Source organism: Nilaparvata lugens, chromosome 1, assembly GCF_014356525.2.
Source record: "Nilaparvata lugens isolate BPH chromosome 1, ASM1435652v1, whole genome shotgun sequence".
NCBI classification, from domain to species: Eukaryota; Metazoa; Arthropoda; class Insecta; order Hemiptera; family Delphacidae; genus Nilaparvata; species Nilaparvata lugens.
Window position 1 is genome coordinate 90,566,524 of NC_052504.1, and position 26,959 is coordinate 90,593,482.

Here is a 26,959-nt window from a genome sequence, read left to right on the forward strand (position 1 = left end):
CAATATTGAAGTATCATTTTTGCAGTTTTGATAACCACCTTTTCAGAATGCTAATTTATTGAAAATACTGTGATTGGTTTGAAAAACTGAAAACATTTATTATTTCTATTGTTTTGAAAAACGAAAAACAATTCCACAAAAATGGTTGAAAATCGGATAGTTGATTGTGTATTCTATGAAGTTTCCATTATGAATCCCCATGCTCACTAAATGGAAAGACCATTTGATAACCGCCTCTTCAGAATACTAAATTATTGAAACTACTGTAATTGGTTGAAAAACGAAAAACGATTTCACAAAAACGGTTAAAAATCTGATAGTTTTGTGAGTATTCTATGAAGTTTTGATGATGAATCCCCATGCTCACTAAATGGCAAGCCCATAATTTTGTTGAACAACTAAGACCTGGTCCATGATTCCATAACTGCGAACGAGGTAGTCCCGCTGAGTGAGAGAGGCCAACCGTTCATGTTCGTCCCTGTCTTCGATATCAGCCGGCTCAAACGAGCAGCACAATGCCTTACCTGATTTCTTCCCCATTTTCTGAAAATTTCACAACAGTTCGCTCAGAATGGTTCTGAACAATTCCTCACTCAGAATCAATCTGAATTCGATGCTATTGTTTTGTAATGACAATGGGTGATGAAGTTCAAACCAAAAAGGGTACATTGTGATAGGAAAAATGGAGAGTTTTACAAGGAAAAAGCGGGATTCCTGATAATAAATTTTTGAATCTTCATTATTGGGCAAGAAGAATGCTTCAATACGTGTGAACCTTTGAGCTGCTTCAGCTAAATAATAAGAGTATTTAATAATAATTTAAATAATAAATAATAATAATAGTAGGACTTCAACCAAATAATAAACAGAGGAGATACAGTCGGTACACCAAAAGAAAGTACCTGGATTGAGGACTTATATAGCCAGATTATAGTATGTTGGTTAAGTTATATATTTATAATATACGGTAGTCAAACAATAGCTGTATCACATATCACATTAGAATTGTTGACTTCAACTAACGTATTCATCAAAATTTATCATAAGCTTTGTGGATGATTTTAAAATGGAATAATATTAAATAATGAATGAATTAAAAATAAAACAAAACAATTGGTTTATGATTGGATTGCTAATACTGATTTTTTAAAAATATATCGATGCTCTACATTTCAAATAACTAGACTACTCTTGGTGGGATACAGTGGGTTGTTCTACATAATCAGTTGAAGATTTGAAGGATGTGTAGTTTTCAAGTAAGTTCTAAAATGTAGGTACAGTCCAATAATAATCATCATACCTGTTGTGATTCTACTAGATACCTAATAAATACTGAATTTTACATAATTAAAACGTTTTCAAACAATACGATTTTATATTTGATTGCTTCCTTTTTCTCAATGTTAATAGGACCTACTGTGATTAATTATTTCCACTAGGAACTGAATAGCCTACTTCAATGTGAACACTTAAAAACTATAGGAATGCTTATTTCATTTGTTCTACCTCAATCATAATATGATTATGCAAGTGAGAAGTTTGATGAATTGCTCACACTACAATATAATAATTATTGTTAGTTATTCAATACTTGGTGAACTGTGACAGAAATCTAACAAATCAGCAGACGCGCAATAATAATTATGTATCAACAACTTCTAGAAATAATATTCATGGATTGGCAATAGGTTCACTCCAATGACCCTTTTTTGATTTATTATTTTTAGAATCATTATTTTGAAATATTAACTTGAGATACTTCTTTTTCAATATTGATAGAATGATAAGAAGATCACTAAGAAATTATTTTCATTGAAAACGATAGAAATTCTTTCGAGTTGTCATAATATTAGGAGAGCTTCATTATTTTCAAGAGCTATTTGGTAGGCCTACAGTAAACTATTGCAACAATAATTTTTCTAGTTAAGTAGGTCAATAGGTTTAAATTTATTTCATACACTGTAAAAATTTTAAAATTCGATTATTACTAGTACCATATATGAACAGTATTACCGAAACTGATTATAATGAAGCCCTTCCAACTCAAAGACTAACTAAGTGCCGGTTGCACAACAGCCGGTTAAATTTTAACCGTGATTAATTCCACGAGAACCAATCAGAGAAGCCGTCTTTTCAAAAACGCCTTCTCTGATTGGTTCTCGTGAAGTTAATCACAGTTAAAATTTAACCGGCTGTTGTGCAACCGTGCCTCAGCTGCAAAAAAGCCTGTTGAATTTCAATCATGATTGAATACCACAAGAGCCAATCAGAGAAAGTTTTTTTGGAAAGAAGTTTAAAGGTTGAAATTTAACAGGCTTTAGTGCAACCGAGCCAAAGATTTTCAAGTGATAGAGAACTTTTAATGAGATTTATAATCTTGAAGTCTAGAAGGACTAGATGCTAAAGAAGCGCTCCAAGAAGCTCCATGAATCGCTTCATGAGATTATCTGGTTGGAAAATTTTTTTATGAGAAATTGAAGGAATGCATGCAGTGTAAAATGCATTTAATTGAAATATTTTACTAAAAAATTTGTACAAAAATGAGTTTCTGACGAGGGAAGAGGTAGCAGTTCTCATAAGTTCTCTTCTCATAAGGAGTTGATCGATGTCATATTACTGCGCGTCTACTGAGCTGCAAGATTCGAGGTTTACTTTTTTCCTTCTAGGACTCACGACAACTGAACTATCTTTACTATCAGAGGTGGGCAAACTTTCTTCGTCTTTTGATGACTTGCGCTTTGCTTTCAACAGTTTCAATTCATCTAATAGCTGCAATCTTCTTCTTCCCGTTCTATTTTCAAGCTAGAAAATGTAGAGTTTTGGTTAGCGAATCAAGGTGATCATTTATATGACATCGGTCTTGAAAGTTAATAAGAAATTAAATAATGTGTTCCAACATTACCTACATACAACAACGTATTTAGTCTATGAAGAATGAAATTGTCTTCAAAAGTATACCTGAAAAAGACATACGTCGTCTTGAAAAATTGTATCTGGGAATGTGCAAGTGATATAAAGGATGTGATAGTTCATGAATATTGAGGTTCTTGTTGAACAAAAAATGATGATTTAAAACTTTATCACATAATAAAGAATAAAACTTATCAAATGGTAGGCTATGGATTTTCAAAATCACTTCCCGGTGGTAAATCACTTACCATCTTCAAGTGTACCGGTAATTCGATTCGTATCTCATCACACACAAAAGTCTATCATATAGCCTCAGAATACATAATGAGATTCAATGATCACTCAACTTTCTACAGTTTTACATGAAATTAGAAAATATTTCATTTCAACCGTTTGATGTTTGACTAAAAATAAGACATGGATTTGATAACAAGGGAGGAATAAAAATAGCATGTAAGACATTGAAATAGCTTTATTTTCATTTAACTTGTATTAATAAGAAATAAAAATGAGAAAAAGTTGATATGGAATAAAATGTTCAGCACTGACTAAACAGTGGTGAGAATGATTTGGAAATGCTAAATATTATTATGCATAAGCAGAAATAATATTCAAAAGTATTTTTAAACAATTCAACATGGTTATGAACTTATGAAGAACACTTAGATATGTAATTTGAGATATCATAAATGTATGTGTGATTGGATTGTTTGAAGCAGCTCTAATCAAATAAAAATAATCGTGTAAATATGTAAGTTCGATTAACTTCGAATTTGAAGTTTAAGGATGATTTATTCGAGAGAAAGTCGGAGACAATAGATCAGTCTCAAGCCAAAGCAGAATAGGAAAGACTTTATGAGATATTGAATATTGAAGAAGAGTGTGTATGGTTTGTTTTATATCAATAATTGCAAGGTTGAGTGGCAGAGAGGACTTGAAAGTCCTAACTCCGTCTAATAAAAGATATTTCAATTTAATTTCAATAATATAATATTTTTAATAGAGGTTGATATGAATATAGCATATTGTCTACAGTATTGCGATTTCTTGAATAGTGAATGAGCCTTGCTTTTTTAATATCGATAGTCAATTGAATCAGAATTTCTATTACTATAGTTGAGTGGGTTAGCAATTTTCAACATCAATTGCTTAGCATAAATTAGAATGTATATTTATGGCATTAAAATGTTTAGCTGGATTTTCAACTAATTCACACTAGTGAGAACTCTCAGGCTGAGTTGCATCACAACCAAGATCAACTTTACCTTGAATTCTGTGACCTCAAACCTATAAGGTTCATAGGTTTGAGCTCGGAGAATTCAAGATGAAGTTATTAAACTTGTGATGACTATTCACAAAGAGTAATAGAATATTTGAGTACGTGAATATTTTCTTACAGGCATTTGTTTCTTAGCAGACTGAGGTGACTCTGGGTTAGGATTGGTTGATTGCTGAGAGGGTTTAGACTTCTCCTCCTCTTTCTTTTCCTTGTGACCTATTCTCCGAGACAGTTCTGCAGTTTTTTGAGCCTATAACAAAATTAAATCATATAGAAATTGATTTCTATCCAAATATAGTTCACAATTATTAATATAGGCTCAATGCTTTGTAATGAATAATCACATACAATAGTTGTAACATACCTTACAAAATATACAAGCACTATTCAAATAAAAAACTTTAAATGATCCAATGTACCTAGAATACATAGGATACATTACATAGAATACATTTTAGGATACATATTTAAAAACATGTATTCTAGGTACCTTGAAATGATCCATATTGGAGCTAAACTACCAGTTATACCTATAATTGGTTCGAACCGACACTTCAATCATAGAATAATATAGTAGATTATAAAATACTATAGTGAATTATAGTAAATTACCCACAATTATAGTGGAATCCTTTAATAACCCTTCATATGTGTCAGGAATGAATTATAAAACTATAATTAAACAGTGAGCTCTATAACGGAAATCTTGATTCATACCGACAAAATGTACTAATAAGAACTATTTAAATTCCAATACTTCTGTAGAAAGAGAAATTACGATTACAGAATTCTACAAAAGAAAAATCCCTCATATTTTCCAAAAACATTTACCGAATTACAATTTAGAAGCGACCAAGAATGAAGATACATTATAGGAACTGAAATATGTCGTCTTACAAGATGAAGAGTTGGAATATTCAAATTAGAAATTAATCAATATTGATGCAGAATTATCATCTAATTCATAAATTATTATAATTGAGATATAGAATTGAATGGGAAAAATATGAGAAACAGACTACTGTAGATTTAAGGTGAAATTGTTATACTTCTAATTTCTTGCTTGCCCACAGAAAAATACATTTACGAGATGAAAAATGCATTAAGAATAATTATAGAAACCAATTAAATTGAAGATATTTTTCAGTAAGGAAAATTGTGATTAACAGTTGTGAAAATAGTTAAAATTGTGTCAGTAAAACTTGTCTTACTTCAAACTCCTCACGTTGCAATCGACTGGCCTCTTCTCTAGCTTTCGAGGCGAATGTCTCCTGGAAAACAGAGCTTTGATTTTGTTCGAAGAAGACCTGGTATTGGTCGGAGCAATCCGCTGGGTAGATCTGGCGATAGTTGCCCATGTGCGACGACTCCCACTCCCATTGGCTGTTCATCATTTCTGCTGCACAATCTGAAGATAATCCACTAGAACAAAGGAAAATTGCATATTTGAAATTTAAGGAATTGGAGTGGAAGATGAAAAGTTGTATCACATCTCTACAGGAATCGATTTGAGCCAACAGATTTTCTAGGCAAGCAGTAGAATAGCAATTCAATCATCTTATGAGGCTGTTTTATGAATTTCTCATTGATGGTTTCTACTTCATGACAGTAGTTGAGACTCAGATAAAATTCTTTCAAAAAGTTTACTGCATTCTTGAACTCCAACGATGAGTTGAATTAGCTTGAATTGTTGAACATTGATTGGTAACACTTTGCCTTCTAGGTTCGAAAAGATGTTTATTTACTAGCAGTTCTGTGAACAGTAGACCTCGCGCAGTTAAAAACCACAGCCTCCTCTAATACTGTCCATCAGAGTGAATTACGTCCTGTCCTGACGTGTCGGTGTGTGAACAACTATGGCTGTTTGAGTTGTTGTATCGACTATAATTTTATTATTAATATTAATTATAATTATTGGCATTACAATGCTAATAATTTGTTGTAAACAACTATGCTACTATCATCAAAAGCTTACCGAGTTGAAAGCAGAGAAAAGTCGGGAGAAAATAGTATCCTACTTCGAGTTATCATTTGCATGCCTCATTGCTTGCAATTAACAGTCCTCATGACAGCTGATTTTTTACTAAGTTACATTGAGATATTAATTGCATGTAATTGATAATCCACTCGATAGCTGATTTATGATGAATAATATTCTATAGTCTGATTTTTACGATAAATATCGGGGGACCGAGCTTTGCTCTGCGGTGTAAAAGCATAGAAATTTTGTAAGGAAAGATTGAATTTATAGTTTATATTTATTTATTCATTTTCTCAGTCGTACAATTATTTTTACAGTTATATGAGGAGGCACAACAGGCTTATGCCCAAAACTGTCCCTTTTCAAATTTATACTACAGTCCAAATCAAAATCTAGGTTAAGCTACTATCACTCATCAAAATAACAATTTATTCACAATTCAAAAAACAAACACATCATCAATTACAAATAGATATACTATGAATTCGATTTAGAATGATATACTATGTTTGCTACAATATTTGTTAATATACTATGTACTATATTCTATACTAACAGCATCTAGTTACTTTTTTGGACTTTCTGAAGTAAACATGTTTTCTAAAAAAGAGAAATAAACGAAAATAATATTTTATTGTTGAATTTTTCTTCTCGTGAGATCAGCTGGATGATCCCACACATGGACTCGTTCACTATCTTCCATTACGGTATCGACCGCTGGTATTCTAGCTGTTTTTCCAAGGACGTATTTATCCTTTTAATGTCCTTCAGCGAGTTATCCCAGGGTTGAAACCTAGCGCAATCGAATTTTCTATTTAACCTACTTTGCTCCAAATTTCGTGAGAATCGTTAGAGCCGTTTTCGAGATCCGGTCAAATACAGATATATAAACATATAAACAGAAATTGCTCGTTTAATAGTATAAGATATTGGCGTTCGAAGGAGACTCGTTTTCCTTTTGTATTATCCTTAAAATGGAAAATTAAAAAAAAATCTTATATATACGTCGACGCAAAATTAAAAAAGGAAAATACCTGTCAAATTTTATGAAAATCTATTGCTGCGTTTCGCCGTAAATGCGGAACATATAAACATAAAGAGAAATTCAAAACCGTCGACTTGAATCTTAGACCTCACTTCGCTCGGTCAATGAAGTTTGAAAATGAGTTAAGATCATGATTTGTTGATGATTTTAATAAATCAATTATTCAATCAATTCCTCAACAATAAGTGATTAAGTTGGGACTCCAATCATTCAATTAATCAATCATTCCTCAACAGTTAGTGGGAAAATAATTTCGAAGACCTACAGACTTCACTATTTACATCTACAACACTCAACCTGATCTTTGAATTGCTATTGAATACCGTACTACAGAACTTTGATTACATTTGTAACTACAGAAATATATATACAATTTGAAACAACTTAAAAGTCTTACAGACATCCTTACATGATTCACTCTCCCACTGAGTTTAACGGATGCTCAGTTAAAGTTCAAAAGCAGTTGAATCAGCTGCTGGTTTAAACTCATCATGAAACACATTAAAAAGAATGCAACCATATTCTTATATTGAGCACACTGGCCAAAATAAATCGATGACTATTTATTCAACTACTTTACTATTTGAGAACATAATCGAATCCTCAAACAATCTCTTACTTGTTGCAGGCATTTTGCAAATTGAATTGAATGCATGAGTTCATAAAGAATGCTCTTGGGAGATTCCCAGAACACACCTGTGATGTGTGGAATTTATTCTTATTACTTATTTAATCCTTACTTTATTACTTCATCCGTATTACGTCCTTCATTTACTTTACAATTCAAGAACATAATCGATTTTCTTACTTATTGCTGTCATTTTGCGAATTGATAGTCTAAATCAGTTTGTTGATGTTCCTCAAGTATCCTTCAATTACAGTACGCGTCCCATAGCTTTGCCTTCGTGACTTTGAAACGGCATATAGACAAGGTATGGTTCACGGGGTAATATTCACGGCTTAGCAAAAACATCAAGCTTCAGATACCCTAGATTCCCAGATGGAGGAAGCTCCCTAAACACAGAGATTCTTCATGAATGAAAGAGTTGCAACGTATCACCTACAATGGAAGAGCATGTTGAACGAATGTCAGCTGATAGGCTTCCACTAAAAATTTTCAAGTAAAAGCCGGTAGACGAAGCTGGAGGACCCGGACTGTAAAATGTGTTGTGCTAAAAGGGCGTAAACTCCAAAAATCTCCTTGTGTATCTTTTCGGATGCAACAAGTTGCTTTTGAAAAGATACAAAAGAGCGACTGTTGCTTATGGAAAGATACATTTTCAAAAATGTTCTATGTTTTTGAACGGGTAGTACTGTATTGTATTTCGGACTATGTGTAACCTTATCTAAATTTGGGAGAGGGATAGCACAAGGTTACCTTATTTTTTCTCTGCCTATCATTTTGATGATGTACTTATTGTATCAATCAATAAAGTTTAGTGGCCCTCCGCCGATAGGCAATACTGTACTTTACAATTCAAGAACATAATCGATTTGCTTACTTGTTGGTGGCATTTTGTGAGTTGATAGTCTGCATGAGTCGGTTGTACACGCGCTGCCTATCCTCGTCGAGTGCACGCTTGCGATGGCACTGGGCCAGGTTGAGAATACGAAACGTGTCCTCCAGCAGGCTTTCCTTCACGTCCGCGTCAAGGCGAGCGTCCGTGTGGAAACTTGGCGAGTGGTTCACCTGCAACACATCAAATCATGTCAACACCAAGTTTACATAATTCAACACCAAGTAAATCACACCTAGTCTTGGTTTGAAAGGAACTCTTGTACACTATAAAATACTCTATCAACTAAATGTTTTTGAAGATCTTCAAATCATCATTACTTTTAAGAATGTATGGTAACCTTTTAAAAAATTTCCTTCCAATATGAATACTATAACCTCAAGAATGTACGGCTTAAGTCTATAATAATACATATAATAATAATATAATTGTACTAGAGTTCGTTTCAAAGCAAGACTAGGTTTTATTTACTTGGTGTTGAATTATGTAAAATTTGTGTTGATTATGTATTATGTAAAATTATTGACCTGATTTTTCTTACACTCCATAAATGGAGCCGTACGTAATCTTGAAAAAATATATATATGGTATCAAATTCATTTCCATTCAGAATACATTTCACAAGCATAAATATAAATTACAATTTTATGGAAAAATTAGCATCCGCAAAGAAAGAATCTGAGCGCGGATGCGAGTTGTGCTATTTCATAAAACTAAAATACAATATTTACTAGAAATTTAATTGGAAATATGAAATTAGGTATATGATAATATTAAATTTATATAAATCTTGAAGCAAGCAAATCATATTATTCAGTTCAACAAGTAAGTTACTTTTACATTTTTAAACATATATTTTAACATGATTGTCTATACATCATTGCATTATAACTTGAGAGGACAAAAATATAGTGAAATACAATTAGAAAAATAATAATTCCTTCAATACCCCTCAATATATAAAATACTCTATCAACTAAATATTTATTCAAATGTTTTTTGAATATTTTCAAAACATCATTACTTTTAAGGAGTTGTGGTGTAACCTGTAATAAAATTTCCTTCCAATATGAATATTATACCTCAAGAATGTACGGCTTGAGTCTATAATCGAGAAGAATGTCGAAGCCTAGTAGTTCAAAGCATGCATAGAGGAAGTCGTGACTTGGAAAGCAGGCCTTATAGGAGTGCTTGAGCACCGGATGAGCGGCCAGAATGGTTTTGATGATGGCATCATCCACAGCCGCCCACACTCGCTCCACATCGTAGCTCAGCTTTTCCAGATGCTGATTCAGTGTTGACAACCGTCTGAAATAGACAAACTCATATTAGAGAAGACTATGTTTTCAAGATAGACAATAGTTTCATTCTCGCACACAGGCAGTAATGCCTCTGCGAGAGAATATATATTTCTTATTATATTATTGGTATATCTGCAGTCATTTCTGTGGTGCTGACATTATTTTACTTTTATTGTAAAGTGTGTTATTATTTTATGATGTACCACTGAAAGTGCTTGTAAGATTTACGAAATAAACAACTTTGAATTGAGTTTGATTCAGTGTTGACAAACGTCTGAAATGGACGAACTCATATTTGAAAAAACTATGTTTTCAAGATAGACAATAGTTCGATTCAGTGTTGACAAACGTATGAAATGGACAAATTTATTCTCGAGAAGAATATGTTTGTATGTTGGACAATAGTTTGATTCAGTGTTGACAAACGTCTGAAATAGACAACCTGATATTAAAGAAGACTACGTTTTCAAGATAAACAATAGTTTGATTCAGTGTTGACAAACATCTGAAATGGACAAATTTATTCTTGAGAAGAATATGTTTTCAAGATAGACAATAGTTTGATTCAGTGTTGAAAAACATCTGAAATTGACAAATTTATTCTTGAGAAGAATATGTTTTCAAGATAGACAATAGTTTGATTCAGTGTTGACAAACATCTGAAATTGACAAATTTATTCTTGAGAAGAATATGTTTTCAAGATAGACAATAGTTTGATTCAGTGTTGACAAACATCTGAAATTGACAAATTTAATCTTGAGAAGAATATGTTTTCAAGATAGACAATAGTTTGATTCAGTGTTGACAAACATCTGAAATGGACAAATTCATTCTTGAGAAGAATATGTTTTCAAGATAGACAATAGTTTGATTCAGTGTTGACAAACATCTGAAATGGACAAATTCATTCTTGAGAAGAATATGTTTTCAAGATAGACAATAGTTTGATTCAGTGTTGACAAACAGCTGGAATGGACAAATTTATTCTTGAGAAGAATATGTTTTCAAGATAGACAATAGTTTGATTCAGTGTTGACAAACATCTGAAATTGACAAATTTATTCTTGAGAAGAATATGTTTTCAAGATAGACAATAGTTTGATTCAGTGTTGACAAACATCTGAAATGGACAAATTCATTCTTGAGAAGAATATGTTTTCAAGATAGACAATAGTTTGATTCAGTGTTGACAAACATCTGAAATGGACAAATTCATTCTTGAGAAGAATATGTTTTCAAGATAGACAATAGTTTGATTCAGTGTTGACAAACATCTGAAATGGACAAATTCATTCTTGAGAAGAATGTGTTTTGCGTGGCTAATCGGAGCTTGGAGTTATTTGGGTGATGCATGGCTTAGGACAGAGGCACACGATGCGTTATTTCAGACGAGAAGGCACAGAACAGGACACGACGCACACGACGCGCGACAGGACAGGAGGCTCTCTGATTGACAGATTGGGCAGAATTAGCCAATCGGAAAGCCTTCTGTCCTGCCATCTCGTCTGAAAAAACGCCTGGAGTGTCTCGGTCTTCAATCTTGATGGAAATATGAGTGGAAAAATCTCACCTCTTACTGCCAGCCTCATCGTCCACCACATACATCCGACTATGTTTGTTGAGCGAATAGTTGGTCAGATGCATGTAGATATTCGTGGTGTTATGTCCGGCCGGCTCCTTGTAACGGCTGGTGGCAAACCTATCCAATAAAAAATTCATCATTTATTCAATATCACACAATTCTTTAGAATGATTGGGTGAGGATCAACAGGCACAGCCCAAAAGTGTTCCTCTCCCGAATTTTGATTCATATACTACTCTTTAAACTATTCCTATCCCTAATTGATTCATATATTACAGTGAGGTCCACGTTATAATGGCAGGGTTTGATTAGTAATTGTATTGCTATCCTTGTCTAACATTAGCGCTATCTCTTTCCCGCTTTGCTCTGTTGTTAGATCGTTTTTTAACAATGTAGAAATACAATTAATTAACAAATTAACCTTTGATTATGAATCAAAGATATTTGATATTTAACCTTGATTATGAAAATTCATTATGGAATCATTGAAAAATATAACTGATTATTTTAAACAAGGATGAACAGTTAATATTACATTAATAAACCGGTATCAGTTACCCATAGGATTGGCAACGTTGTTCTTCTATCGTTCTCCACTGCCATTATAACGTGGACCTCACTATAGGGAAAAAAGTAGTTTGTGTTCCTTTCTCTTCATGAATTTCTGTCCAATTTTCAGTGCAAACAAGAAATCAATATTACAGAGTTTCAGCTACTGGACATGTTCAAACCAACTAATGTTAAAAGAAGATTTGATGACTCGTATTATTGATGAATATCAATCAATTTTAGTTTGGTACAATATAAATCATTGGGTATGATATATTATTATAGAATATTGTATCAGTATTTAGTTGATAAAGCCCTGTATAGTGTACAAGAGGTCCTCTCAGACTCGAATTAATGTTGGCGAATTTTTTACCAATCAATCTGACTCGTCTTATATTCCATAACTGGAGTCTCCAAGACGTAATTGAAGAAATAATAACTCATTAATTGTATTATAATTTATTTATTATCAAGCACTTTAACTTTTGAAATCTTGGAAACATTTTTGACTCTGACTTGACATAACTTACATTGGAAAGAACTTATTTGATCGATTAGGAGTCAATTCCTCAACATTCCTTCAAAATTCACCGTTGACTCTGACTTGACTTGATATAACTTACATTGGAAAGAACTTATTTGATCGATTAGGAGTCAACTCCTTAACATTCCTTCAAAATTCACAGTTGATTATGAATAAAGAAGATGAAAAATAGAGATTGAATGAGAAGAGTTTAAGAGCGAGTTTTACTCACCTAGCTAGGCCATCATTGTAAACGAATATGCGTAGAGGATCTACACAAGTCACCAGTGCATAGATACGCATGTCAAATTTGAAGCCGTCTATCAAGAAAGGCTGGAAAGGTAAAAAAATAATTATTTGGGTGAAGAAAATCCAGAAAGTTGAGGAAGATGGTACATAAAAAAAGAGTAAAATTAAATTGTTAAGCAGTAAAATTGAAAGAGTGAAGAGGTCAGATTTAATAGGTATGAGTGTTTTTGGATGTTTAGTTTGAAAGGTAAATTGTGGACAAGTAGATGAAAATGGTTGTAATTATTTGGATTGTATTGTGGATGGATTAACCATAGATTTGAATTGTAGTTCACCTAGAGTGGAAAGTACTGAACTAGGAATCAAGTTCTGATTTCCTATTGGAACTGTAAAGTATTAAGCAAATAATTATTTTATTATCAGGCAAATTCATGTCAAGCGTTGTATACTCAACTACTGTATATGAAAAATTGTTATCATAGCTAGAACATCCTGGATGAACTATGCACTGACCCTATACTTAATTTCTTATTTAACAGCCAAATTCTTGCAATAATTATCATAATTCTCAAGGATTCAAAAGCATTAGAAGAATTCATCAACCAAATATTCTAATACAACTTATTGTTTTCAATCAATATTCTTATCGATGATTTCAGTGATTATTCATTTATTTCATTATCATTATGACAAAATGCTGAATATAACAGAAAATAAAAATATTTCAATAGAATCAAGTTTCAACATGTGCCTAGGTTAATTTCCAATTTTCCTCTAAACGTTTGAGTTACAAATTATCTACTGTCTGAAACGATTGGATAAAATCTAGTTGAGTTCCCAAAGTTCTTACCTTATGAATGTAAACTTGACAGATCATCCTCTCATACGGTTTGACATCCTTGACATTTTTGGTTAAATAAATGCCCTTTCCTTGGCATCCAACATCAGGCTTCAGAATGAATGTTTTGTTGGGATGAGATCTTGAGTAAGCGATCACTTCACCTAAACTAAATGAATAAACAAAAGCTCAGTAAACATATTTTATAATTGTAAATTTTAAATTTGAACTTGTATGATTCAAAAGGAATTATACAGTACAGTGGTATTTTACCTTCCATTCTTTAGCCTACTCAATTTTCAACTCTTAAATATCAAATTCACGGAGTGGAAGAAGTATAAACCCTTTCATTAATGGCAAACTTTAAAACTTGTTAATAATAAACATAATTTCATTCCTGTAAATTAACAATAATAAATATGAATGAATTTAGGGCTACTTCTTTTTATTTATAAATTAGAATTATCGTACCTTTCTTGAAATTAATAATTTGTATTTTTAATCTATTATTTTATTAATTTCAAAAAGGGTACTATAGTTCTAATTTATAAATAAGAATGAATTTGAAGGATAATAATATCTGTAAAAAAACTCTTGAGAGACAGATATACCTCATTTATAAATAAGCTACCCTCATGGAACTGTTATGGAAAAATATAGAAGCATTGTACTCATTATTATTGCGAATGAAGTTTTAAATAGTTTCATATATCAAATTTCCATAATTCTATTGAATTTTGTCAAAACTTGTCTAAACTGTTTTTCAATATTGGAGAAATAAGACGTTTATCAATCGCAATTCAATGAGGGAAGGATATTAAAAAAAAAAAAATTAGTGGGGATTGGAGACATTTATTATTTGAGAAACCTTTAGAAGAAATATTATTTGTGTTTTGTGTTGAAAGTGCATCAGTTTAGAGAACTACATATAACGTCGTTGAATAGATTTGATTAGTTCAAATACTAAAGTTTGTTGATGCCAGAAAATTCCATGATTTGATGAGAAAAAATGAGAAAAATGAAGAAACCTAGAAAATTTGTTCTTAAATATATTCTAACTTTGAAAAACAAAAACTCCACACTAGTATCATTCAATGTAGCAAAATCAAGTTCTAAGCCCTATACAAAATGGACAAAAATTTAGATGAGAATCATTTATATTTCAAGGAAGAAATTAATTAGGCTGATAATATTTCAAAAATATATAGAAACCTCTGTATGCTCGCCTTCTGGAAACAATGACTATAGATTGTAAAGGATTTTGTAAGCAATTGCAAGGTCAAAAGGAGCAGTGAATGGCAAATGCATTGATGTAAATTACAATAAAATGCTTGAAAATTGTAAGAAACAAGAGATGAAAGTTCAAGTTTGCGCAAAAGCTAGAATTTGAATGAAATCTATCAAAAATCGAAAGCTTGTGATAATAAGCATCAAAACACTATACTGCGAACTATAAATCAATCGAGACAAGCAAAATGTTTTCATAAGATAAATGAAATACCGTACATGTAAATCGACTTATTATTTAGAGTCTCCAAAGTCTTCTAATTTCTTCATTGCTGGTGTTCCATAAATCTACTACTTATAGAATCACGATGGAAATATTCAAATATCTATGAATAATGATCCTCCTTTCGTCGCATTTTTCTGTTTGTTTTCAGAATAAGGGCCAAGCCACATGAAGCGTTTTCAGGCGTTTTTGCACTGGCGGAGGACGATATGACATTGACGTTCAGGAATCAGCTGATAATCAGCCAATCGGAGAGCTTCCTGCGCTCCCGACTCGTCTGCCGCCGGTGAAAACCCACTTCATGTGGCTTGGCCCTCAGTGTAGTGAATTGCGAATGAATAAGCTTTACACTGACTTATGCAGTTTAATCAACATTGTAACTAATGGCTTAACAGCAAAATTGGCCAAGCAATGGATCTTTGAAGAAAAAACAAAATGCTCTTCGGAGAAGAAAATACATCTTGAACAATATACTTCGCACATAAATCATTTCTCAATTGAAAAGCACAATAGAATGATCAATTAGCGTTACACTGATTCATGCAAAACTGTTTTTGCATTCCAACTATTATCTAAGGAACAGCTTTAGGATACCCATTCACATGTCTCAAGTGGTTAAATAACTTCTCTAAAGAAGTTCTAGAAGTCAAAGCAACATTTAATGTGCAAATATCAACATTCAAATTATTTACAATGATTAGATACAAGAGAAGGAACAGTTCATAACATGCATAATATTAAAGCTATAATACATAGATCAATGAAGTCTTCCACACCATGAAAAAGTGAGGAAAAAATAAGAACATGCATTGAAAAAGTCGACTACTTCTACATGTGATGCCCACAACTTACTCTGCCGGCAAGCACCAAGTTTTTGGAAAGAAGTTATAATCTTTAGGGAAAAGTTTGAGCATGCGGTTAAGGTTTCGTGCCAGCAGATCTTTACGACAAATCTCAGCCATGCCAGGAAAATGGTTCACTTTCTGAAAATCAAGACCAGCTGGTTACTTGTTTTAGCTGTGTTGCACTGCATTTAGCATGATGTATGTACAGATCGGTTTCAATCATCGCAGTCATTCAGACATCAATTTGAAGATTGTGAACACAACTACACTGATAGCCAGTCACAGGCAAGTATGTTCAAAGCATTCGTTCATGTGATATTTGTCAGTCACATTTATAATACAGTATAGTATCTATATTAGTTCACAATCATACAAGTCACTAGGTAACGTGAATTTGTGAAATACCAAGTATCTATGGTTGTAACCAATTAAGGGTCCAGATAGTATACAATTAACATACCATACATAGTTAACAATAACAGCCCATAATTCAAACAAATAGCTTGAATTTGTAGAAAATTAGAATTTAATGCATTCTAATTTATTGGAATTGAATTCAAAATCATACAGACCATAAATGGATGAAAATAAAAGAGTTAGTAAATCCCTAATATTAAAATCAAATGAGGTGAAATTTCTAAGAATGGTAGTTCGAATGGAATGGAATTTCTTCCATGTTTTAAATTTTAGAGAATATAAAATATTAGGGGCATACAAACTCTTTTATTTCCATTCATTCAAGTTCTGTATGATTTTGATTCTGTGTGTAATAAACATCCTTATCCAACCATAAATCCTACTACATACTTCGAGATGCAATATATAACTTCAATATTTTCATTTGGCTTCAAATGAAAATTATATCATATTATTTTTCACTTCCTCAGCTCAATTTCTATGGTCACTGAACATTATATTTTCAAAAGTACTATATTCGTTAAAGAATGGATTTGATAATCATTGGAACTACATTAAAACTTACAAATTAAGTTCCTCGTCTCAAAACGAATATAGAGCTACAAAACAAGTACTATACTTCATGCACTGCTTACACAGAAACAGAGAGAAGAAGACTCAATTACCAACCTCTTGGAACTTGATTAATGCGAGTTTTTAAAGTTTATTATACATTTTATTCATTGTAATTTTCACAGTTCAAACCGTACTCTGATGTATTGCAAAAATTCAATTTCCTTGAATTATTTTATTTTTCAACAGTATTCTTGGTTTGTTAGTTAATTAACTATGACTACAATAATTGAATCATTGTCTGCATGATTGAAGCAATAAATGGCAACATAGTTCGTACATTCTTAGAATGCAATATTTTTGTACAAATTTACAAGTCATAGTTACTGATTCGGCACTTCTCTGATTGGTTCTCGTAAAGTTAATCATGGTTGAAATTTAACTGGCTTTTGTGCACCCGGGCCATAACCTTAAATTAGTATTGTCAGTTCAATGTTTTCAAATGATCACTAAAAAAAGTTTTAAAAATGAGGAACAGACAGTTCGCGGATAAAAATACTCCATCAATTTAAAAGTTGAATTAAAGTTACAATATTGAAACCAAAAAACAGGATCTAAATGTTAATGATTTTATGTAACCATGAATAGTAAAGAATGAAAACATAACTGTTTTGACGGTTAAAACTTATTAATTGATTATTGAATGACATTTACATTGAACGATAAACTCGAATAACAGTAAATACGTTTTACTTGCGGAGAAAGTATGGAACATTCAATTACATTTTTAAAACAAAACATTTATGCCAAGTTTTCACCGTACTGACACGACCGTGAGATGTTCAAATGAAAAATTCATTACAGAAATTAACATAAGTAACTCAATCATAATAATTTCAAGTGGAGAATTTGAAACATTTTCAACTCAAGACATTACTTATGCAAATAGTACTGTACACATGAAACCAGAGGTCTCACAATTTGCAATATTTTAGCAATGAAAAACCAATATAGAAATTGAAAGCATACAACCCAATTTTTTCGAGAAATATATTTGAATGCAATTACTTGGAATCGTTTCATTTCCTTGGCCCTTTCAACTGTGACGGTATGGTCGGTCCAATACAAATTCCAATTGTCGCATTCTCTAACACTGCGCATCCCGAACGATTTTGCTATTTTCGTGACCACCTCATATTTGCAGTTCTCAGTGCAAATTGTACTAATTCTGAAACATAATTTAAAAAATAATGTTTTAAATCGTACTCAATAATACCGGGTGAGCATAAATTATTGAACACATTTCATAGGTGAATAAAAAAATATCAAATAATAGTAGCGCGCCTATTTTTGTGGCAAACGTTGGTGTACCTGCTATAATTTGTGATGACCTTCATCGAAACACAGTCGGCTCAATGGTGGGGGTGACAGAGCCTCAGTTGAGCAATGGCTACCGTGCAGGAGAAAGCTATGTGCGTTCTGTGGTTTCACGAAAGCAAATCGGTTATTACTGTTCAAAGACGTTTTCGTTTAGAGTATGGCCGTGATCCTCCTTCTAACAACTCCATTAAACGTTGGTATCAACAATTTAAAGACACAGGAAATGTTTTGCACATGAAAGGTGCTGGCAGGCCTACTGCATCCGAGGAAGTAGTCGATCGAGTAAGGGAAGCATTTCTGAGAAGCCCAAGTAAATCGACTCGTCGTGCGAGTTTAGAACTTGGCATACCGCAGTCGACAATTGTGAAAGCGCTACACAGACGCCTAAAATTGCATGCATACAAAATTCAATTGTTGCATAACATTAAAGAAGACGATAAACCACGCCGGTACAATTTCGCTGTCGAAATTCTGAACAAAGTTGAAGAAGATAATGATTTTTTAAGAAAGGTTATCTTCTCTGACGAAGCTAACTTCCATGTCAACGGTGTTGTTAACCGTCATAATTGTCAGATTTGGGGTAGCGAAAACCCTCATGTTGTTCAAGAGGTTGAACGTGATAGCCCCAAGGTTAATGTTTGGTGTGCGTTGGCTGCATATGGCGTTATCGGCCCGTTCTTTTTCGCCGAGCCTACCGTGACTAGTGCTTCGTATCTTGACATGCTACAAGAGTATGCAGTACCACAAATCGAATATCGACAGCCAAATGTTTACTACCAACAAGATGGGGCACCTCCACATTGGGGTCTACATGTTCGAAATTACCTGGATGAACAATTTCCTGAACGTTGGATTGGCCGCGATGGACCGATTTCCTGGCCTCCTCGATCCCCTGATATTACACCACTCGATTTCTTCCTTTGGGGATTTGTCAAAAATAAGGTGTATGCAACGAAGCTACATAATATTGACGAACTAAAACGAAGAATTGTAGCCGTAATTCAGGACATCACTCCAGAAATAATCGACAATGTATGGCGTGAAATTGAATATCGTCTAGATATTTTACGTGCAACAAAAGGTGCTCATGTAGAAATTTGTTGAACTTTTCATGTGTTCTAAATAAAACTATTTGAAATTGGCTTTTCAATAAATCAATATTCATGTAAGTACACTCATTTGTTATTTTTTTATTCACCTATGAAATGTGTTCAATAATTTATGCTCACCCGGTACATTGGAAGTTTATAGATAAGATAACACTTGAAAATACAAACTGACCTGAAACACAGTCAATTGTGTTTTCATTATGGGAAAGTACCACAACATTACATACAACACATCTGTGATAAGATTCACTTATTAATAAACAAGTAAATTAACATAAATTACAAATACAAGTGCATAAGGAACTAGACTTGCCAATTTACCTGTGTTTTTGATAAGAACAATTTATTATATAAGTTTTTTTTATTTGAATTAATGTATCTATAAGTTTCTTATTTGATTTACACAATGCTTTATTAATTCATTTTCATATTATGACATATATCGATGAAGAGACACAACATTGAGTTCACCATTATCACATAGCCCGCTGTTTTTCACAATTAGTGGAAAGTAGTAAACCATCAAAGCTATTTAGGGCCGGTTTCCGAGCTCGGGATTTAGCCAAGTCCTAGACTTTAAACAGCTGGAGTCAGAAAATTGGTTTTCCAAAACGGGGCGTAGTCGCAGTCATTGTCATAGTCACGTTTGAATTAAATTTCGAAAAACTAGAAAATAGAACACAAAATAAAATAAAGAGAGAATAGTGTAAAGTTTCAACTACTTTGAATTATTTAGGAATGTCTTATTTTGTCAAGGAAAAACGTTTCCAATACTAGAAATGAGAAAATAAAAACTACGACTACTGTTATAAAAGCTGCGACTACGCCCAGTTTTGGAAAGCCAGTTTTCTGACTCCAGCTGTTCAAAGTCTAGGACTTAGCTAAATCTCGAGCTCGGAAGCCGGCCCTAAGTGTACTTGTAATAAAGTAATGTACTTTAATAATAAACGGGAAAGTCTATAAATAAGACTAGCTAGTTTACTTGAGATTGAGCGCTTAAAGAAGAGAGTGACTTACTTCTTCTTTTTCTTTTTCTTCTTTGGGGAAATAGACCTTGCCACATTTTCAACAGGTTCAGGCGGCTCTGGAGTATCATTACGAGATGATGAGTCTTCTATGGGATCCTCTTTCTCATTCTCTGCAAAAGTCGATTAATCAGGTGACAATCAAAATTGAGGACGAGCGGACTGTTTCATGATAATAGGAAGATGGTTTCTCTGGTAAATGTTGGTATAGTGTTATGAGCCATGTAATATATTCATAAGCCCGGTTGCACAAAAGCCTGTTAAATTTCAATCATGATTGAATCCACGAGAACTAATCAGAGAAGGCTATTTTGAAAAGGAGGCTTCTCTGATTGGTTCTCATGAAATTAATCACGGTTGAACTTAAACAGACTTTTGTACAATTGGCACATAGATTCATAAATAATAATGGAAGCCTATTGAATTTCTCTCAATGAAACTTGGAATATTCTTATAGAACGTTAAAATTTTTGTAAATCTTTTTTATTATTGCGGATAATGTCCTCATGAGCTTTTACATAGCCACCTCTAATGTATTAGAGGTGACTATGGATTTTAGCTTGAACGTTGCTACTGGAAAGTGTCTAATTTCTTCACTAATCAGGGCTGATGTTATATATTATAAACTGTTGATGCAGTGAACCAAGCGGCTGAATTGCTAAGTGATCACGGTTCGTGCGTCTTGGGTGATTTGAGCAGAGCATTCAACTGGGTTGACAATTACCTACTGTAGATGAAAATTACTGAGAAATTGAATTTATTCAATAATAATAATTGCATACTGATCAAAAAGCTATTTTTGGGTCGTAGACTCTTCTCTGATTATCTAATGTTGTTGTTTCTTAGCACTACAGCCCTGGGTGGGCCTTGGCTTCCTCCGTCAATCGCCTCCACTCGTTCCGGTCATTCGCCATCCTTCTCCATCCACGAAACCCCATTCTATTCAGATCTCCTTCAACATCCTGCAGCCACCTTCTCCTGGGTCTCCCTCTTCTTCTTACTTGGAAAATTTCACCCTCAAGTAGTTGTCTCTGGAGTATGTTCTGCTCCATTCTCCAGACGTGTCCCAGCCAGCTGATTCTTCGTGATTTGGGCGTCTATGTCCTGGTTTTGGAGGATATTGTTTATCTCTCTGTTGTTTCTTATTCTCCATGTTTCATCTTGCCGAACTGGTCCAAAAATTCTTCTGATGATTCTCCTTTCAAAGACTCTAAGTGCGGATATATCGGCTAAAGTGAATGTCCATGCTTCGCTGCCATATGTAACTACTGGCCTGATTACTGTTTTATAGAGTTTTATTTTAGTGTCACGCGTTATCAGCTTGGACTTAATTATTTCAACATTTGCAAAATATGCTCTATTACCACTGATTATTCGTTTGTTTATTTCTTCAGACATTTTATTTTCTGCATTTAGCTCTGTGCCTAGGTAAACGAAACTGCTCACATTTTCAAACAAGAACTGTCCTATCCTAACTGGTTCGTTTCTTCTTCTTCGGGCCTGCGCACTTGAAATTAGCTCTGATTATCTAATATATCTGAATATTGTTGCTGGTGCAACAAGGTCCAAAGGACTTATGCAGCAAAATTAAAAACAGATTCCCCCAGGATATCAAGCAAATCAACAATCTGGGCCATTCAGGAAATGCTCAAGGAGTCACCTATTGGGGAAACCATATTACAGCCTTCATGAGTACTTTGAGGAAGCAAGCTGATTATTCCGATGACGACCACGGCGCATTTAACCTAGCTCCGCAGTGCAGGCTGGTTGCTTGGCTGAATCGGACTAGGCGCTGAGACAGCAAATAATAGCAGCGTTGGTGGGAATGCGAGCGGCCGCAGTAAGCTCTTCCACCCAGCAATGGTCGGCGTAGTTCCGCCTAGCGGACAGACGAAAGATCAAACCAGTCGGTTATTTGATCCCTCCAGCCAGGCTCAGCCAAGCAGCCGAGACAATAGAACAATGGAGTGGCGGTCTTATTCGCGTTCATCAGCAGTTTTCTTTCTCACGATTATTTTGATTTTGGTGCGGAATCACGGTCGAAGGAGGTGATCTATGTGGTGCCGCAGGGATCGATTCTTGGTCCTCTGTTGTTCCTTGTATTCATCAACGACTTCAGTGTGCATGGAAGAGCATTATTGTTTGCCGATGATACCACCCTGCTGGTCCAGGATGAGGACCCCCAAACTGCTGTTGCCCAGTCTAATCTTCTAGTAGAAGAGGCTTGCCAGTGGTTTAAATCAAACAAACTGTGTCTAAATGAGGGGAAAACACAGAACCTGTTGTGCACCTTAAGGCGTGGTCAGGCTCATGGTGAGGCGGAGGTCAAACTCTTGGGTTTTGTGATGGACCCCACTCTATCGTGGGATCGACATATTGGCATGCTGTGCAATCGACTGGCCAGGGTGACGTTTTTGATGCGGAAGCTGAAGCAACATGTGCCTGCCAACTACTTAATTACAGCCTACCATGGGCTGTTCCATAGTCATATAAGCTATGGAATAGTACTGTGGGGCCATGCAGGTAGCTGTGAAAGGATTCTCCTTCTACAGAAGAAAGTTCTTCGTGTCATCACGTCATCGCATTACCTGGAGCACTGCCGGCCAATCTTCAAACGCCTGAAAATACTGACAGTGTACAGTCAGTACATGTATAGCTCCCTACGGCTTCTAAGGAGTGAGGTTCATGCCTACCAGGAGAGGGGCCAGCTGCACCACCACAATACCAGGAGACGGGGCAACATTGACCTGCCCTACTCCAGACTATCGAAAGCACACGAATGAATATTCACATTAAAATTATTTTACCACTCAAGTCGTTGTCACGTAAAACTTCGCCCGTATACCGACTTTACAGGCAACCATGCATTTTTTTTATTATTGCGGATAATGTCCTCATGAGCTTTTACATAGCCACCTCTAATACAAGGCCGCGGCCTACGATATTGCAACGTCGCAGTGTAGGCCTAGAATCTAATACATGATTGGTGAAAAAGATCAGCTGGTATTTTTTTAAATCTTCTTCACCAATCATGTATTCGATTCTAGGCCTACACTGCGACTTTGCAATATCGTAGGCCGCGGCCTTGTATTAGAGGTGGCTATGGCTTTTAGCTTGAACGTTGCTAATGGAAAGTGTCTAATTTCTTGACTAATTAGGGCTGACGATGTTATATATTATAAACTGTTGATGCAGTGAACCAAGCGGCTGAATTGCTAAGTGTTCAAGGTTCGTGCGTCTTGGGTGATTTGAGCAGAGCATTCAACTGGGTTGACAGTTACATACTGCAGGTGGAAATTACTGAGAAATTGCATTTATTCAATAATAATAATTGCATACTGATCAAAAAGCTATTTTGGGGTCGTAGACTCTTCTCTGATTATCTAATGTTGTTGTTTCTTAGCACTACAGCCCTGGGTGGGCCTTGGCTTCCTCCGTCAATCGCCTCCACTCGTTCCGGTCATTCGCCATCCTTCTGCATCCACGAATCCCCATTCTATTCAGATCTCCTTCGACATCCTGCAGCCACCTTCTTCTGGGTCTCCCTCTTCTTCTTACTTGGAAAATTTCACCCTCAAGCAGTTGTCTCTGGAGTCTGTTCTGCTCCATTCTCCAGACGTGTCCCAGCCAGATGATTCTTCGTGATTTGATGAAACGAACTATGTCCTGGTTTTGGAGGATATTGTTTATCTCTCTGTTGCTTCTTATTCTCCATGTTTCATCTTGCCGAACTGGTCCAAAAATTCTTCGGATGATTTTCCTTTCAAAGACTTTAAGTGCGGATATATCAGCTACAGTGAATGTCCATGCTTCGCTGCCATATGTAACTACTGGCCTGATTACTGTTTTATAGAGTTTTATTTTAGTGTCACACGTTATCAGCTTGGACTTAATTATTTAAACATTTGCAAAATATGCTCTATTACCACTGATTATTCGTTTGTTTATTTCTTCAGACATTTTATTTTCTACATTCAGCTCTGTGCCTAGGTAAACGAAACTGCTCACATTTTTAAACAAGAACTGTCCTATCCTAACTGGTTCGTTTCTATTACCACTGATTATTCGTTTGTTTATTTCTTCAGACATTTTATTTTCTACATTTAGCTCTGTGCCTAGGTAAACGAAACTGCTCACATTTTCAAACAAGAACTGTCCTATCCTAACTGGTTCTTCTTCGGGCCTGCGCACTTGACATTAGCTCTGATTATTTAATATCTCTGAATATTGTTGCTGGTGCAACAAGGTCCAAAGTACTTATGCAGCAAAATTTATAACCAGGATTACCCAGGATATCAAGCAAATCAACAATCTGGGCCATTCAGGAAATGCTCAAGGAGCCACCTATTGAGGAAACCATATTACAGCCTTCATGAGTACTTTGAGGAAGCAAGCTGATTATTCCGATGACGACCACGGCGCATTTAGTGCTGCCCAGTGGGATAACTTCAAGTATCAAGTATCTTGGAGTCACACCAAACTGGGAGAACACCGGTTGTGTCATTGAGTGGAGCTGCTTCCCGACCACTCCCTGTAAATTTTGGGTTACCTCAGGATTCAATACTGAGACAAAAGATCAACGATCTAGATGACAATCGTGCAACTATCCTGTTTGCTAATGATATATCACTGCTTTCATCAGGTATTGACGTTCGGCGGGTGAGATATCGGCGGAGCATCTGCAGTCTTCAACCTCATGGTTTTAGGTCAATCGCTTTCAGCTAAATGAGAGCAAGACACAAAACATCATCAGTTTTTCGCGAAACCTGCCTTATGATCAAGACCCTGTGAAGCTGCTGGGCTTTATCCTGGATTTGAAGCTCAGCTGGACAGCTGCATACAGCAGGTGACCAAGAGACTTTCCCGAATCAGTTTCCTTTGGCTCAAGCTGAGGGGAGGCATATCTAGTCATGATGTATCATGCACTTTCCCCTGCAATATTTCCTATGGTCTACGTATATGGGATCATTTAGTCTAGGTTGTGGACATACTGAAGCTGCAAGAACGGGCTAACAGGATTATTACTGCAAGCAAACATCTTGCACATTGCAAGCTCATTTTTGTGGGTAATGGATGAAGAAGAAGTATAAACAAATGATCTAAATTCGACACGAATAAAGCCGCGGCCACAATGACGTGCAGCGTACCGATCCCACTAGATATCCAATATTTTTCTGGGGTGGAGGAGTGATGATAGGGCAGATCACATGATTGACATGAGCGACTTTTAACATTCAAGGCAGATTGAATCAGTGATTGGATTGGAAACTGCATGAAAAGTTTGGCCCCGGCTAAAGAATATTGATTACAATTCAAATCTTTATTATATAAGAGTGATTTTTACCTTTTTCTTCATCACTACACTGGCATTGTTCTAGCTTGCAGAATACGCAGTCTTCTTCGTCATCATCAGTTGAGAAATTATTATTTTCAACAAAATTGATGAACCTTGGAGAATTGAACCGGTTAACTCTTCCCGACGTCATTCCTCATTTTTAATTTCTACCTGTAAATCAAATACCAACATGTTTATTCTAAATAGCCTATGTTCTGCCTATTTATATTGTTGTGAGGTTAATTGTTAAATTGATCAGTGGTAAAAAAGGCGTTCAAATAGGGTCAAAATAAGAATGAATTATTCAATTTATAAAAAATTATTCAATCACCAGGGAGAATTATTCTTTGTAATAATAAATGCCTATAAGAGTAGATGGGAATTCTTTTAATCAGGTGAGGACGCAGAAAATGTAATGTGTAAGTTAGTTCACCCTTACATATTTTCTAATTCGTAACAAATCAAAAATATTAGAGACTTTTCAAAACAATTTTTATATGTTTTTAAAATAATGAAATGTTTTTATGTTGATTTATAAATAACTAGCAACTTATTCTTGAAAAGAACAAAAATAGCAATATTAATTCAAAACTAGGGCTACTAACCTGAAAAGGCATTGAAAGCTCCACTAACAAAATAAAAACTAAACTGTGAGTACTGATAAAAAACAATTCATGGTAAATTTTGGACACTCAGTTATAAAAAGCAGTAAGAAACAGCTGAAAATAGTATTTTAGGTCGTTTTAAGTTTCAACTAAAGCCTGATGATGGATTTCAATTTTATTGACTTTTGAATTGAATTTCGCTTTGCTTGTTTCTTGTCTGTCACTTCCAACGCCATCATGATAATAATGCATCTTAATAATCATAGCTCCAAAATATAACAATTTTTTTCCAAAAAAAAACTATAAACATGTATGTTTATACTTCAAACATTTTTTTCAAATTTGAATAAAAATACAATACCAAGCAGAAGTCATAGGATTTGATAAAAAGATGACTTAATAGTAA

At 34.5% G+C, this 26,959-nt stretch overlaps 1 protein-coding gene across 1 annotated transcript in view; it reads right to left on the reverse strand.

The window, feature by feature from the left end:
• LOC111053071 (tubulin polyglutamylase ttll6) overlaps positions 1-26,762 on the reverse strand; it is a 39,408-nt gene extending 12,646 nt beyond the window's left edge. Inside the window, 13 exon segments of the mRNA XM_022339902.2 lie at positions 406-543; positions 4,308-4,439; positions 5,401-5,611; positions 8,718-8,905; positions 9,815-10,040; positions 11,605-11,733; positions 12,921-13,021; positions 13,788-13,944; positions 16,138-16,268; positions 18,168-18,327; positions 20,606-20,726; positions 25,958-26,119; positions 26,554-26,762. Of these exon segments, the coding sequence (XP_022195594.2) occupies positions 406-543; positions 4,308-4,439; positions 5,401-5,611; positions 8,718-8,905; positions 9,815-10,040; positions 11,605-11,733; positions 12,921-13,021; positions 13,788-13,944; positions 16,138-16,268; positions 18,168-18,327; positions 20,606-20,726; positions 25,958-26,099 (1,836 nt within the window). The 5' untranslated portion in view covers positions 26,100-26,119; positions 26,554-26,762.
• Positions 26,763-26,959: the final 197 nt, after the last annotated feature.